This window comes from Pecten maximus, chromosome 3, assembly GCF_902652985.1.
Source record: "Pecten maximus chromosome 3, xPecMax1.1, whole genome shotgun sequence".
Classification (NCBI taxonomy): domain Eukaryota; kingdom Metazoa; phylum Mollusca; class Bivalvia; order Pectinida; family Pectinidae; genus Pecten; species Pecten maximus.
In genome coordinates, this window is record NC_047017.1 from 11,688,935 (window position 1) to 11,705,593 (window position 16,659).

Here is a 16,659-nt window from a genome sequence, read left to right on the forward strand (position 1 = left end):
GCCAACTTGATCCAACCAGTGGAACTGGAGAAGAAATTTAAAATGTGTTTTTCAAGATGGTTGCCATGGTGGCCATCTTAGATTTCGGACAAACCAGAAAAATTACAATACTTTGGTCAGGACCATTTCATGTTCATTTCAGCCAGGTTTGAGCTCATGCAGTCCCACAGGTAAAACTTGAGCAGAAGTTAGAAATTTGAAAATATTACGCATTATGGCGCATGACAACGAATGAGGCATGTTGGCATAGGTGCAAGATAACGGATGAAGCACGATGACTATATAGGTCATATGCATGTACGTGGACCCTTTGGGTCAGATGACCTAATAAAACTGAAGGAAGGACCGTGCAGCATTTTTTCCTCATTAGTTTTATATCAAACTAGAAATTCTCTATGCAATCTAAAGGCATTGTTTGACAATTTTCTATAAAAAGTGACAATGACCTTGAACTCATCATTGGTACCCTGCGACACTTTGTAACTTGACCTTAAATACAGTTTGAAGAAAAGCCATAAAAAAAGATTAGTCATTACAGCAATGATGTCAGTTCTGGATAGTATGTTTTGTTTATTTCTTTATTTTGTTTAACTTCCTTATAACAGCCAGGGTCATTTAAGGACGTGCCTGGTTTTGTATTGTTTAACGTCCTAATAACAGCCAGGGTCATTTAAGGACATACCTTAGGGTTTTGAAGGTGGGGGAAAGCTGGTTTCCCAGAGAAAAACCACCAACTAGGCAACTGCCCCATGTGAGTCTTGCAACTCAGAGGTAAATATCATAAAGTTTCGGAACACCTTAACCACTCGGCCACACAGAGGTGGAGGGCTGGTGATAAAGTGTCAGGACACCTTAACCACTCGGCCACACAGAGGTTGAGGGCTGGTGATAAAGTGTCGGGACACCTTAACCACTCGGCCACACAGAGGTTGAGGGCTGGTGATAAAGTGTCGGGACACCTTAACCACTCGGCCACCGTGGGCCCTTGGATGGCATGTGGGTAAATATAGAAAAAAATAAAATCTGTTTACTGCACAATCCAGAGACCTGTGTGTAAAACAGATCTTCTATACCTTATACAACTTTGTGATGAACTCTAAAAAAATGAACCACCCAAAGTACAACATTGTAAATTTAATATAAACTGTTATTTAGTTTCAACAAGTATTGTGCACAAATGTTCAAGTAAAGAGGAATCTATAATATGCCATACTTATATATAGCGTTCTAGTGTTTGAACATGATGCAGTCACGCTAGTATCCGCCTTCGGCCCACGTTTGCCGAAGGGTTCATTGTGGTTTCTCCAGTTACTAAAACATTATTCTTATTGTATTTTATTGTATTTCCAGTACTTCTTATATATATTATGTGATTGTATTTGTGATTTTTTGTGTTTTGATAAAGGGGCGGATTGCCTCGAAAATTTAACAAACCTTATTGTTTACACTGTTTGAATTACTTCTTTGCCCCATATATATATATTTATTTAATGTGTTCTTAATTACATTGTACACGGTAGCAGGCTATATATAGCTAGCAGCCCACAAACATGGCACATTTGTAAAAAAAATGTTCCTGCAATACATAATTATGTACGTCTCATTAAACTTCTGGAAACACTGGTGAATTTTCTGGTATTGATTTGGGGTTCCAGGTTAATTTTCACTCCTGGAGTTGGATCATTTAACCTGTAGAATAAAGGTGACCTTCACCGACCTAACTCATGGCATATACAAAATTGAATTCATTTAAAAGATACCCACACTTACATCTGTATATACAACAGGTAGGCATATGTAGTTTGCTTGATTTTTTAAATGTTTAAATTAAGATAGTATAAAGACATACTTGTAAAGTAATGTCACAATTAATTAATATCATACTTGTACATCTGACAAATCGGACACCTGTAAGGATACACCGCAGTCAGACAAGTACAGATATTGTAGCTACAAATGCCTTCAATTTTAAATCATTGAGCATGTACATGGTAGGTTCATTTGGGTGGTCAAATCGTCTTAACATGTAGAAGATCCACACTATCTTCTCTAGTTAATTAAAAACAGATATCAGATTAGTAATCTCTGATCTCCGATAAGAAATCCTCCCATCCAAGGTTTTACAGACGCTCCAAGAAATTAAGAAGAACTTAACTGAAAAAAATGTATAAGGGTTCAGAAATCTTTCTATTTATCTCCAATACAATTATCTGTAGCTCTTACTTGTTAATTCTAGTGTGGAAAAAAATCATGTCAACTGCAAACTACAACAAATATAATGTGAGATTGTAAAATACATATCAATCGCGTAATTGGTGGGTATAAAATATATGTTTAAATGACATGCTTTCGTTTATTGTTTTGTTTGATTTTGATAATTTATTACTACATCTTATTAGCAGAACAATCTAAATTACCTTTTCCATTAGTAAGGTACCGTATACGTATTAAGACAACACGAGTTGTCCCGTGGTTTTCTAGAAAAAAAAACTGTTTTTCCGACACGAGTAATCTCCCTTATACCAGTGATCTGTTCATCTTATTTAATACAATAGACTATTGCTTCGCATTTTGCTTATTAACAATAACACAAATAAACACATTTGCTTGTTTTGTCTCAAAATAGGTGTGAGCCGTGCTGAAGTTGCAATCAATTAATAGTTATCAATCAGTGCGTCACTGCTGTTTAGGAAGTTATCAGGAATTCGATGCATAGACGCGCCAATATCGTTATCGACACTTCTTCTACGCAAATAACAACACGCCATTAAATAAATCAATTGCTTATCAAAAGTAAATTAACCATTGTCAAAAAAGATATACAAAAAAAAACAAACAATAAATACCTATCTCGTCTTACCTGTGTGTTTTTCACCTGAGTCTTCTGCTTCAGTTCCGGTATAGCGTAATAGCGGGAAGGATATGACCGGACCTTGGGTATGATTATCACGTGGTGTCGTTATCGGCGGTTACATCAATGGTGGTCATACTAGGGTTCTGTTTTATCTGTACCAGGTAAAATGACATTGACTATCGGAAAGCTACTGTTTTGAAGTGGGCCGAGTGGTTGTCCCAGACAGCGCTGGTAGCTGCAGTTTAAGGGGAAAAACGCATAATGTTTTGTAGACTTGCTAAAGTCCCAATATCTGATAGCTATTTCCTTTGTCAAGTTATAAATTTTGAGTTGGTATTGGAAAGAAAATCTGATTGGAATCGGACTTTTCCCCTAATTGTCAGTTTTCTATTTCTAGATAGGAACATCCCTACTCCCATCTAAAATGTCCAATGTGAATTATTTTGCACACAATTACCCCTCAGCTCTGTAGCGATGGATACATATACCTGGGATATTTCTATTCCTTTTAATTTACATCTTGGTATCTCACTTATGTATTAAACGTGTATTATCTTAATCCCTCACCAATTTCTCTCGTGATTTCTTGTTCAAAATAACAGGAAACTACCATATACTCTGCCAGATCGATCTTCCAAGACAACTGAATTGCAAACATTTCATTATCGATTTCATTATACAGTTTACTATGGGAGGGGTCTGATCTTAGCAGCTTACATAAGAATGATAGAAAAAAGAAGCTAATAACGAAACTGAATCTCTTAAACAACACGAGTGAGTATAAACAGTAGTCGGTGAGAACAGAATAACATAAAAATGAATTATGTGTATATTTCGGGAAGTGGGCGGAAAATATCACTGAAATCTTAAAACCCATTTCCAAAAATAAGCTAGCGAAATACATATGTAATTCCGCTGTAGTGATTTCCATCGGAATTTGGCATCTCTCAATTAAATAGATATGTGTGCTAAATCCAAGATATATTATCCTTAATTCCCATTGACCATAAGATTCATATTATTGTGGTACCTCAGCCAAATTATTAAGCGATGAGATGATATACCTGACGTACATACATATCTTTGTTGTTCTGAATGACGAATTTTTTTCAGTTGGTAAAATTTACACTAGAATTGTTATTTACCAATCTGACTTCTTTCATTATTTCCAGATATTTTAAGGAAGACTGCTGCTTAGAAAAACTTGTACAGAAACGATTTCATGAGCTGTTCGGCCTTAAGAATATAAATATAAACGTTATTTTATTACAACAATTGCGAAACAAGCTATATAAACTTATATTAATCACGCTTCTTGGCCCGGGTGGAAGCGCGCGAGGGGTCTTACTGTGGGAGGAAACCGGAGTACCCGGGGATAACCCACGTGGTCGGGCAGGTGACCCCATATCTTTTCACTTCCGATCGGGAAATCGAACCCCGGTCGCCTAGGTGAAAGGCTGTGTTACCACTGTGCCACCCGACCACCCAATTGATTGTTTTCTGATATTGTATTAATAGTTATGATTATTATTTTTTCGTTCCGTCCTGTAATGATGTCCCTAAGTTTCTTTTCTCCAGTTTCTTCTTCTTCTTTGTTTCCGACATGTTTCACGGTAAATACAGTGGGGTGGAATTCAATGAAAATTTACATGGACATGTACATGTATCAGTCGGTACATGTACATTGTATGTATGACATGTGGTACGCAAGAGTATTTAACGTTTTTTGATCGGTCATCGGACCGGTCAACTGGACCGAGGCTACTGATTGGTCAAAATTTAGATATTGTCCGACTTTTGGTATATAGGTATAGTATGACATAACAGACACCAATTCATTTACGACTTCGGGATCATTGGGGACGTATATAACGGTCCCCGTTAACATACGTACTTGTTATGTTCAACATTGATTATGTTTTAACAATATTCTTGGTGTATTATATTTCGATTCCATAGTTCCTACTGATTGTTTCGTTAATCTGTATTATAACACAGACTGGTGTTATCCACCAAACATCCAGTATTGTCCAGGAATAAGATCTTACAATTGTATAATGACTTGGTCATTACAAGTATTTTCTTGATTACTTTCAGGGCGACAAAAAGCTGAGTTAGGTTCTTGTCCTTGTGTGAGGACGATGGGGTTATGTTTGTATCGACTTTGAGGTCAGATCTTGTCCTTGTGTGAGGACGATGGGGGTATGTTTGTATCGACTTTGAGGTCAGATCTTGTCTTTGTGTGATGACGATGGGGGTATGTTTATATCGACTTTGAGGTCAGATCTTGTCTTTGTGTGATGACGATGGGGGTATGTTTATGTCGACTTTGAGGTCAGATCTTGTCTTTGTGTGATCACGATGGGGATATGTTTATGTCGACTTTGAGGTCAGATCTTGTCCTTGTGTGTTGACGATGGGGGTATGTTTATATCGACTTTGAGGTCAGATCTTGTCTTTGTGTGATGACGATGGGGGTATGTTTGTATCGACTTTGAGGTCAGATCTTGTCCTTGTGTGTTGACGATGGGGGTATGTTTATATCGACTTTGAGGTCAGATCTTGTCTTTGTGTGATGACGATGGGGGTATGTTTATATCGACTTTGAGGTCAGATCTTGTCTTTGTGTGATGACGATGGGGGTATGTTTATGTCGACTTTGAGGTCAGATCTTGTCCTTGTGTGATGACGATGGGGGTATGTTTATATCGACTTTGAGGTCAGATCTTGTCCTTGTGTGTTGACGATGGGGGTATGTTTATATCGACTTTGAGGTCAGATCTTGTCCTTGTGAATTGACGATGTGGTACATTTGTATCGACATTGAGGTCAGATCTTGTCCTTGAGTGTTGACGACGAGGGTCCATTTGTATCGACTTTAAGTTCGAATCATGTACTTATAGACTGACGATGTGGTACATAAGTATCTATTTGAAGTTCAGATCTTACCCATATGTGTTGATGATGTGATGTGTTTTTTTCTGTATCCTATAAATGTTAATGGTTAGCTGTTTATTAAGTGTATCTCACCTGTATTTTTCACCTAACTTATAAGACAAGTGTTATCGTCCTGGACAACGAATAGGGATGGTGATGAGAAAACACCTGCTGTAAGTCTCTGTATGAGGTAAGAAGAGAAAGATTCACTGACGATGGAAATTAACAAGACAGGTCCAACCCGTCAACATCACTTCCTGAATGTCGGTGTCCACGAACTGAAGTAAAAACAACGATGGAATGGAAATAAACTCTTGAGTGGGGAAAAAAGTTCGATGTGATTTTGTGGAATCATCTTTAGTGAAGAAGAAAACACAACACAATACCGACGCCTTATTTACAAACTGTAGTTCATACTGAAAATGACATCTTGACGAGGGTTTCTCATCTTACTCGTCATCAAGAAAAGTAACGCCAATGTAGACCGATAGTAATTTAAGCTTGGCTTAAAAAGAGAGAAATGTAAGTAAAAAAACAGCTGTGTCGCATAAACCTGAAAAAAATACGCTTACAATATTTAAATAATTTGCATAATGATTTGACATGAACATCACCTTCTTCGGGAGCTTAATCTTTCGTGGTTGGTACTGGCTAAAGAAATATGTTACTTTAATTGGAAACATTTTAGTGGCTATCTCCATGTCACCCAATCATACTATTGCCATTTTAGCAGGTAGGTCCTATTTAAAATATTTTGGGTTAGAAAGATTGACAAATCGGTGTTATTTTGAATTAAAATGAGAAAGATTGCAAGGAAGTCAGTGTAACTAAATTAACTAGAACTTTGACCAGTAGTCACGAATTGTCTGTCCATAACCTTTTTATTTTAGTGTGATATTTACTCAGGTGTGTGCTTCTGATAAACAAACAATATTGTCCCGGCACCTATTAATAACATTTTTCAACCATTAATTTGGTAATTTTTTCTACAGTACATGGTTTAGAACAACAGATTAAGTACGAGTTATTTCCCCTGATACGTTCTGAAAGCAGACCAACAGATGCAAATGACACCCGATGTACATTGTATATAACAACATTGTATCTCAATTTTAAAACACAAACAATTGTAAATAATGATAATGATAGTTATTCAATGATAACAATGCCTTGAAAATTATCGCCAATTAGGCCGAAAGTCACCGTAGATTTTTTTGGAGTGCAATTACAAATACACAACAGTCTATTCGTGTTTACATTTCACCCTAATTACGATATACACATTGTCGGAGATGGAGCTTCTTCCTTTCGGGTTTCATTTCGTTTCTCAAAAAAAAAAAAAAACACAACACACAAAAGTAAAAATAAAAAAACCCGGAAATTTGAGCCGTCATTCCAAGGTCAGACATTTTAATTGAACACGCGCCAGCCTCGGGTCCCTCGCGTTCCCAACAAAACACCTTCTAGCGTCCGGACTTATCTCTATGTCCGGATTCCAGGACATCGTCACGACTCTATTGTTAGGTAACACCCTACTAAACAGTCTCCAGGGTAATCTCGGACAAAATCTGAAAGATTAAATAATAAAATGATAAACGATTTTCTAGTGTTGACACGTACAAATTCTTCCTGATAGAAAAAACATACCTTTATAAGTTTATATGACACATGATCCCTTCAGAATATTCAGTGACAATCTGGAACCAGCCCTGAGGATAGTTTCTGATGTGGTGTGCACAACAAATACTCCTTAGAAATGAACTGCAATAAATAAATACGTGTTTATAGTTTATAATACTAAATAAATCGTCTAAGAATATGGTAAACATGCGGGAAATGATGATGATGATGATGATGATGATGATGATGATTATGGTGATGATGATGATGATGATGATGATGATGATGATGAACTTCACAAATACACAAATTCTTCTGGGGTCGATGAGGCAGTAACCCTTTTTTCACTATATGTTACGAATAATAATTACCTGTGTGTTGAACGATTAAAACAGTGTCCAGGTGGTTAAACAATACCAAAAAATGACAATTTTATTTCTATGTCTGCTTCCTGTTCCAAACGAACGCTATGTCTGTCTATTTGGGCAACAAACAATCGTCAATATTCCGTTTTCTTGTTTAGCAATAAGTAGTATATGTTTCCATTACATGACCAATTAAGATCCTCTACACCAGAATCTATTACACAATAACAATAGTGAAATCAATCAATTTTGACAGCAGTTCTATAGGATTTCTGACTTATAATTCTATAATTAATCTTACCAATACCAGAGACATGTATATCACACGTCTCTGCCAATACATATCTAACTTTTGTTTTGTATATTCAGATTCTTTTATTTCCTTGTGTTCTTCAGCACATCAGAGAGAAGACATTACAAAACAATACAATGTAATATAGTATGACACAATACAATGTAATATAGTATGACAAAATAAAATGTTATATAGTATGACACAATACAATGTTATATAGTATGACACAATACAATGTAATATAGTATGACACAATACAATGTAATATAGTATGACACAATACAATGTTATATAGTATGACACAATACAATGTAATATAGTATGACACAATACAATGTAATATAGTATGACACAATACAATGTTATATAGTATGACACAATACAATGTTATATAGTATGACACAATACAATGTAATATAGTATGACACAATACAATGTAATATAGTATGACACAATACAATGTAATATAGTATGACACAATACAATGTAATATAGTATGACACAATACAATGTTATATAGTATGACACAATACAATGTAATATAGTATGACACAATTCACAATTACAAAAGTACATGTCCATTACGCTTAATAGTCTAACATACACATATATGTATACGTACACTTTAGTATTAATATATATTATGAAAATTAACATAACGTCATTATGACAGTACACAATAGTTCATGTACGTTATAAATAGACTAACATATAGTAAATTAAACAATCAAATGGCGTTATTACGTTGTTTTGTCGCTAAATAAAGAAATTTTCCTAACTTACTCAATTCAGAAACATTTTGAACACTTAACAATTGTATCAACTTAAAAACACTTGGTCTTCTATAATAATTTGGCTTAATGTATGCGAATATTGTTATAAAAAATACATTTGAGATTAAAATGCTATTCATCCTCAATATCATTATCTGTAAGACTCCACTTTTGGCTCTGGCAGATTATTTCATATCTCAACTACTACGCGTAAAACGAAATGCTTCCTTATACCCAGTTAACTATGCTGTGGAAATATTGTCGGAATGGCTTCTTGTTAATAAGTTATATGTTTGATCAATGTCAATCAACTAACACCTGTTGTTCTGACACGGTGGCCATCTTGGACCATATGGATGGTTTTACTTATACATAACACAAATTACCAGGAGGAAGTCTAATTTATTTGGCAAAATATTCTCGAACATTTCATCTGAGACTTATACCTTTAAATAATGCAGGGTCAGTTACATTCGATTTTTTTATAAATGTAAGGGCATAATAGAAAGAACCTGTGACGCATTCGCTGAAGGACCAAAGTCTGTCCTAGTTCGTCACCGGAACCTTTCTATAACGTGCTGTAACACTGTTACCGCCGCGACACCTACGATTAATTTGTTTACGGTGAGATAAAGAGTTGCCATGATGAAGATGACCCCGGGTTACACTGACCAATGGTCAAAGCCATTAATTAAGTAATGTCACTATGTCCTCAGCTGTATAGTGACAGTGACCATTCGCTCTGGCCATTATGGTGTGAAATCACAGGTAAACAACACCAGACGGAATGACCACCTGGTAGATCTAGTGACCACTGAGAAACTTCACACACAAAAGTTAACGTGTAATTATGTCGTCATCGTAGTCACGCCGGAGTTTGACATTTATGGTATTTAATATGGTAACATATAGTCCCCTTACGATACTGAATCATCGTTAGATCAGGATCGGCAGGCGATAGGTATAACTTTACAGTCGCAGTCTATTCGACACTTTTGATTTATTTACACCTGACGGTTCACTTCACCTGTAAGCCCCAGGTGTCAAAAACTGTAACTATTTTTATTTAGACAGAGATTGAAGTTCAAATTAGTGAGTAGCGTTTTTTTTTGTTTTTGTTTTTGTTGCTTAACGTCCTATTTAAAGCCAGGGTCATTTAAGGACGTGCCAGATTTTGGAGGTGGATGAAAGCCGGAGTATCCGGAGAAAAACCACCGGCCTACAGTCAGTACCTGGCAACTGCCCCACGTAGGTTTCGAACTCGCAACCCAGAGGTGGAGGGCTAGTGATAAAGTGTCGGGACAACCTTAAGCCACTCGGCCACCGCGGTATAAGTAGTGAACTAGCTGTAATAAACACAGGCACAGATATAAAGGAACATAAATAAAATATGAGAAATGATCAATACAACCATGGTATACAGTAGTGTGATTAAAATGATGAGAGAGAGAGAGAGAGAGAGAGAGAGAGAGAGAGAGAGAGAGAGAGAGAGAGAGAGAGAGAGAGAGAGAGAGGGAAGGGGGCAGTGTGTGTGTGTGGGTGTTTAATATCCAAATGGAAAATAACTAAATACACAAAATGAGACACCGACTTATTACGTGTTCTCTCTGACAACCATTTTTACTCACAAGTGCTAATTCTATATAAAAATAAACTTTAAATTAGACATTTTTTTTCTCCGTAAATAGGTCAAAAACTGTTAATATAATGCAGCTGTTTAGGTGAGAGACCTTTGTGTCACTAATCTATATCGATGATATAAAGGTGACGATAATAACTCTTTTAAGACTCTGTTCAGACTGTATTGTCTATACTCATTCGTGTTAATTGAATGTTTTAGTTTCTTTATCAGCTTCATCTAATTTAAGCATAGACATGTATTTATTTTTGTCATGGAGATAGTAAATTCTTTTGAAAAATATTCAGACTACAATTGTCATTTACCTGTATAATCGATTTGATAATGGAATGTTTGGTATTCCAATATATACGACGATAGGTACAGGTTTCAGGTAAGATCGGCCTCGCACGTGGGTACACTGAAGTCTCCTGTTATCCTAAACAAGAAATTACGGGATAAATTGACGAGATAAGCGTTTTATACATAAGATACCGAGATGTAAATTAAAGGGAATGAAAATATAACAGATATTTATAGTCATCGCTACGGAAGGAAGGTGGTTGTTAAGATTCATTCTGTACGAAGATGGGTAAACTTGATCGGGTATACAACGGACAAATTGTTAATTCAGAAAATACCCCAGAAAGATAGTATCGGTTCAACTTCTTCCAAAAATAATAATCTTATAGACCAAATATGTATCATTACCACATCAATGACTGTATGGTATGGAAATGGCTCATTGTACCTGGCCGTACCCCGTGTGCCTCTTCTTCGTCCCATTGTTCACGCGACCATATCTCATCCTAAAATAGTTTATTCAACAGATAAAAAAACTATTTTTGGGATGAGATAGCAAAAACTCATTTTCATGTGTCCCTATTCTTATTAAAGAATGTCTTTTATGAAAGTTGTTATTTAAAAAAGAAACATCCATGTACCTATTCTGTACCCAATAACGTGTAATTTGGATCGGGGTCACGTTGGTTGAACTTATATAAGTTTCTGTAATGTTTCAGTAAAATGTTTGTTTAAGTAGAATGTTACAGCTACAGAAGTGATTGGAAGTTTAAATTTCTATATGTCTAATTCTAAGTTTTATAAAATTATTATATAAAATTATTCTTATACATATGGATGGAGTACTTTTCTTGGAGTGTTTTGAGTCAAATACATATACATACAAGAAAAGTACTCCATCCATATGTATAAGAATAATTTTATATAATAATTTTATAAAACTTAGAATTAGACATATAGAAATTTCTGAATTAAATGTCTGTACAATGGGGGTAATGATTTGAACCATCAGGGGAACACATAGTTTGACTACTGTGTATTTTAAGTACATCGTAAGCAGACACATAATTACAAAATTAAATTTTGAAATATTTTGATAATCTTGAATCAATACAATCAGAGACGTATATATCCGTCTCAGGTACGTGTAGACCATGAGGAAAGTTCTCGGATTGCTAACAAGCTGCGAAGCCGGTTTTGTGTAATTAGAAAAACTGTTTGATAAAACAGCAAACTATGTCCCACACAAATACCTGTTCTTATTCGACAAATGATCAAAGGTACCAATCCATGTTACGGAGAAACGTTTGGTTTATCACTGGAGGGAAAACCATGTAATACCTTAGGTCTATGACCCTAAGCCCCCGCCGATCACTGGACATTTCCCAGTAGCGGTAAAAACATATGATCTGCTATTGAGCTCTTTGATCCTCGCTCGTCCAGGTAAACCGTTATGTTATGATCGTTACGCTCCAGTGATTCTGCCACACTCACCTACGTGCGGCAGGCTGTGTTGTCCTTTGTCGGGGCGCGCACTAATCTATTTACAGCTTGCGGTATTATTACGCACACGCGGAAACATATCGGGTCATTTGACAGGTGTAAAGAGGTCTGATCGGGAGACCAATTCTGATTGGATACCTACATAAACCGAAAGTAGTAAAACTCTGTGTATTCTCAGTTTCTGTTCAAAACGACTGTGGTTAACGGAGGGATTACGGGAGTGATTTAAAGCTTTGATCAGCTAGTCAGTGACTCGGAGACCCTTTATATAATATAATATGGTTGTGACAATGGCAGGTAAAAATGTCTGCTGTACCTTGGTCGGAGATGGAATGGTCGGAAAGACTTGTCTGGCTAAGGTGTTCACGGACAAGACTTTCCCTGACCAGTATGTGGCGACTGTTCAGGACAGCTACAGTGGTCAAGCTTGGTTTGCCGGTGACCAGTACAGCATCACCATCACAGATTCGGCTGGAGAGGTACGTATATGCCATCTAAACCGTCCTAGATATGGTATTGCTACATTTAATAATTTAATAGGATATTGACAGAATGGTTAATTTGATCGAATAACGAATACATTTAAAATTGAATACCTGATCTCGGATTCGATGTTTTCGAAGTCATTTTTTTTATAAAAGCCTTACTTAGCGTTTTGTACATAAACCAAAGTTCTGCCTTATATCAGAGACATATATATATATATATAATAATATATAATATATATGTCTCTGCTTATTTACGAACTCAATTATCCCCAGACCTACTGCCAGACCACAAGGACTAGATTACTGATTGTATGGATCTAGACCGAAAAATGGAGGTCTTGTGTAGAGAACACGTTATTGGGTATTGTCATACATTTTTAATGTATATTAATTCAACACCTGCAATATGACATCCTATGTAGATAATTTTGTAAACCCCCAACTGAGGATTGATAAATACATATAATACTTCCTACATCATGACGACAGGTTAAAACATATATTGTAAATGTTGCTCATGTGCCTGTGATTCCCTCATGTGTCCGTTACTCCGGTAGTTAAAAGTGCACTTGGTAATTAAAATTTGCATTTTTAACTACCGGAGTAATTAGTAAGAGACGCCTCCTGGTGTCAGGAAATTGATTTTCACCAAACATCCAGTTCTTAGAAACGTTTGAAATTGCTTTTTATAATGTAATTAAAACACATTGTTATGTGTAAGTTAATTTTGAAATTTTGTACTATTTCAGCATGAAGGAAGTGACGTTCGGCGCGTCAGTTACGACAAGTCTGACGTCATCCTGCTGTGTTACAGTGTTCTAGACCGAGAGTCGTATGCCAGTTTGCGGACACACTGGTCAAGGGAGGTTGGGAGTCTGGCCAAACGATGTCCGGTTTTGGTGGTGGCCTTACAGACGGACAAGCGGACGTCCAGACACGTGACTACAACAGAGGGACGGAGTATGTCTAAGTCAATAAAGGCAAATGGGTTCATCGAGTGTTCGGCGAAAAACGTAAACGACGTCAAGGATGTCTTCGAGAACGTGGTGCGCATGTGCCTCAGAAACAGGAAACGGAAGGCAAACTTGTTGAAGAGGATACTTGGACGCTGAGAACATTATGTATTATCCAACCCCAGGATTTTACTGATAAACCCCAATGTCCGCATTCGACATATGACCTGTGTCAGAAAAAGTCGAAGACTGCTTCGACCGCTCCAGACCGTACAAGGTCGTATGCTATACTGAAGGTCACACACGTAAAGGACATCAAATGAAACTGGCCAACGGTCAGTTTGAAAGGCGTGCATAATGTTCCCGCATACGTGAAAACATGGATTGCTACCAACCTGACTGACATTTCTGGAAAACTTTACATTGAAAAAGCTCAATCGTGCATTGACTGGACATAACGTACAGTTAAGATTTGTTAGCCATTTCCATGTACAATGTAGTTTTAGTTTCCGGTCACTGTCCAGGAGGGAAATGGACACAATGTGTGTTGCGATGTATAAAATCTCCTAATACCCCTATTCTTTACCGAGATGTCCCGGGGGGTCGGGATCGTGACAAAGTGCGCGTGACATGCCTTAATTATGCTGTATTTGTCACCGATATAGATGACGGGCATCAGTGAACGTAAAATGGACAAGAACTTGGGTGATTTAATTACAGGTTCAGTTTGTGTTGACTGCCTGGAGACAAGGGGAGTGGTCTCTTTATACAACCGTGCGGTTACACTGTTTATGCTCATTTGTGGCTAACCTGAATTATACCTGAATTAAAGATACCACACAATGATTTATAGTCTTGTTTTTTAATTTTCCCTTTAATATTTATATTCCGAAAACACAGAGAAATTTACACGGTAGGCAGCCAAACAAGGCTAACTTCACGAACAGAGAAAATTACACGGTAGCCAACTAAACAAGTCTAACTTTACGAACAGAGAAATTTACACGGTAGCCAATCAAGCAGGCCCAACTTTACGAACCTTAAATATGGAAAGATTATGTAAACTTTATCATTTCCATTTAATTCTATAATACGTCTACTTCGTTACATTTCCATTGAAACATTTTCATTAAATTGAGGATCGCTCAAATCTGAATAAAAAGATTCCTTGCGCCAGCCTGTTATAGGTGACCACAGTGACCTCTATGGGAAGTAATGACGTTGATTAAATTGATTCAAACACGTTTTAAGTTGTTGTCACAGTACAACAGGATCAGACAGTTATCATAAAAATTGTTTATGAAGCTGGTGCAAGGGTCGATGTCGATACGAGTATAAGTCGGACCTTAGCTAAACAGGATCCATTCATTTGTTTCCAGTACTTATAATGTAAGGATTGTAAACAAAACAAAGGGATTATAAGATACTGGTAGTGGCGTCATGATAATCCAAACCAAACACGGACAGGCTGAGAAATCTGTAACATCTAGTACACTTCCTGGGTCATAGTATCTTCCCGTGTTTATGTCTGACATCTAAACTCGTCAGATTCAAATGACGGTTATGTATTCTGAAAAAAAGGTTATTTGTTGGGACGTCATTTTGATATCGGTCACAATGGCGTTGGTCACCCAATCACAGCAACTCGGCCAATTTCGTCAAGGGTCGGAATGAAAATGTATCTTGGTCAATTCCGTCAAGGGTCAGAATCAAACAGTATTTTGGTCAACGCCGTCAAGGGTCGGAATGAAAATGTATCTTGGTCAATTCCGTTAGGATTTGGAAAGAAAATTTGTCTTGGTCAATTCTGTCAAGGGTCAGAAACAAACAGTGTCTTGGTCAATTCCGTCAGGATTCGGAATGAAAATGTATCTTGGTCAATTCCGTCAAGGGTCAGTATCAAACAGTATCTGGGTCAATTCCGTCAAGGGTCGGAACCAAATTGTATCTTGACCAATCCAATAATTCAAGGCTGGCGATACTGGTTACGATGTTGCAAACGGTTTACCCCGTATAACGATTCATACATCACAGTTATTCTTGAAAAACAAAACATTTTGTGGCTTTAGTAGATGCTGGGACATGCCGGATATACCTTTAGGTTCCCACGGTAAAATGTATACAGTATAATCATACTTCATTCACTACCAACGGCATAGACTTAAATACTTCCCCATAGCTCTATAGGTACATTTTTAAAAAGTTGGCTATTTTTAGATTTAAATTTATATTTCATTAAAATAAAGTTCTATATATACATTAACTGAAATAAATGTACCGTATACACCCTCACAAGTTTCAGACGACTGCCGTCAATGCCCCCTCCCTGTGAGTCATCGTAATCCTAGAACCACTGTTCGAGACTCTAATTGACGGCTTTCCGTGACAGGGTGGGCTGGATTATCATGGTCTCTTAATTAAAGGTAATGTAACTTTAATCTGATAACAATGGTTCTTCAGGTGGTTAACACGGGCTGTGCCTATTGAAGACTAGATAATCGATGTCTAAAATCGAGAGACGAGAGAGAGAAAAAAAGCAATGTCATGATGAATTGAAATATTCACATGTACACAAACAACCCCGTTTTCGTGTCCATGTATGATTAACATTTAAAGAGGATTGCAATTAACCAATTAACACAATCTTTAAAAAAAAAATAGAAAAAGAAGAGAGATTTCCTCAAAATACGAAACGATAATTTGATTTATCCACTGAAATTCTGGTTTTAATTTAACAGTACAAAGTGCCCCTATATATATTCCTGCCGGCCTTTGCTCGTTGTTAATTAATATGTATAATTAGCTACCTTCTGATCAATCTAATTGCCAATTTCACTGCTAGGGTTATATATAGATACTAGTGTCTAACACGACTGTGCAACTCAATTATAAGTTTATTGAATAAGACTGAGGTAAAAAGTTACTTTATTTATTTCTATTACAATGTGGC

General features: G+C 36.7%; 2 protein-coding genes across 3 annotated transcripts in view; one reads left to right on the forward strand and one right to left on the reverse strand.

Moving 5' to 3' along the window:
- The window catches only part of LOC117323212 (alpha-mannosidase 2x-like), a 131,847-nt gene extending 128,933 nt beyond the window's left edge, over positions 1-2,914 (reverse strand). For both annotated transcript variants that reach the window (XM_033878273.1, XM_033878272.1), the window contains exon 1: positions 2,861-2,914. The gene's annotated coding sequence lies outside the window, so the exon portion shown is untranslated. The remainder of the gene's footprint in view (positions 1-2,860) is intronic.
- Positions 2,915-12,339: 9,425 nt separating this feature from the next.
- Positions 12,340-14,555, forward strand: LOC117323214 (rho-related GTP-binding protein RhoH-like). Its single transcript, XM_033878274.1, has 2 exons — positions 12,340-12,747; positions 13,506-14,555. The coding sequence occupies exons 1-2, from the start codon at positions 12,547-12,549 to the stop codon at positions 13,866-13,868; spliced, it is 564 nt and encodes a 187-aa protein (XP_033734165.1). The 5' UTR covers positions 12,340-12,546; the 3' UTR covers positions 13,869-14,555.
- Positions 14,556-16,659: the final 2,104 nt, after the last annotated feature.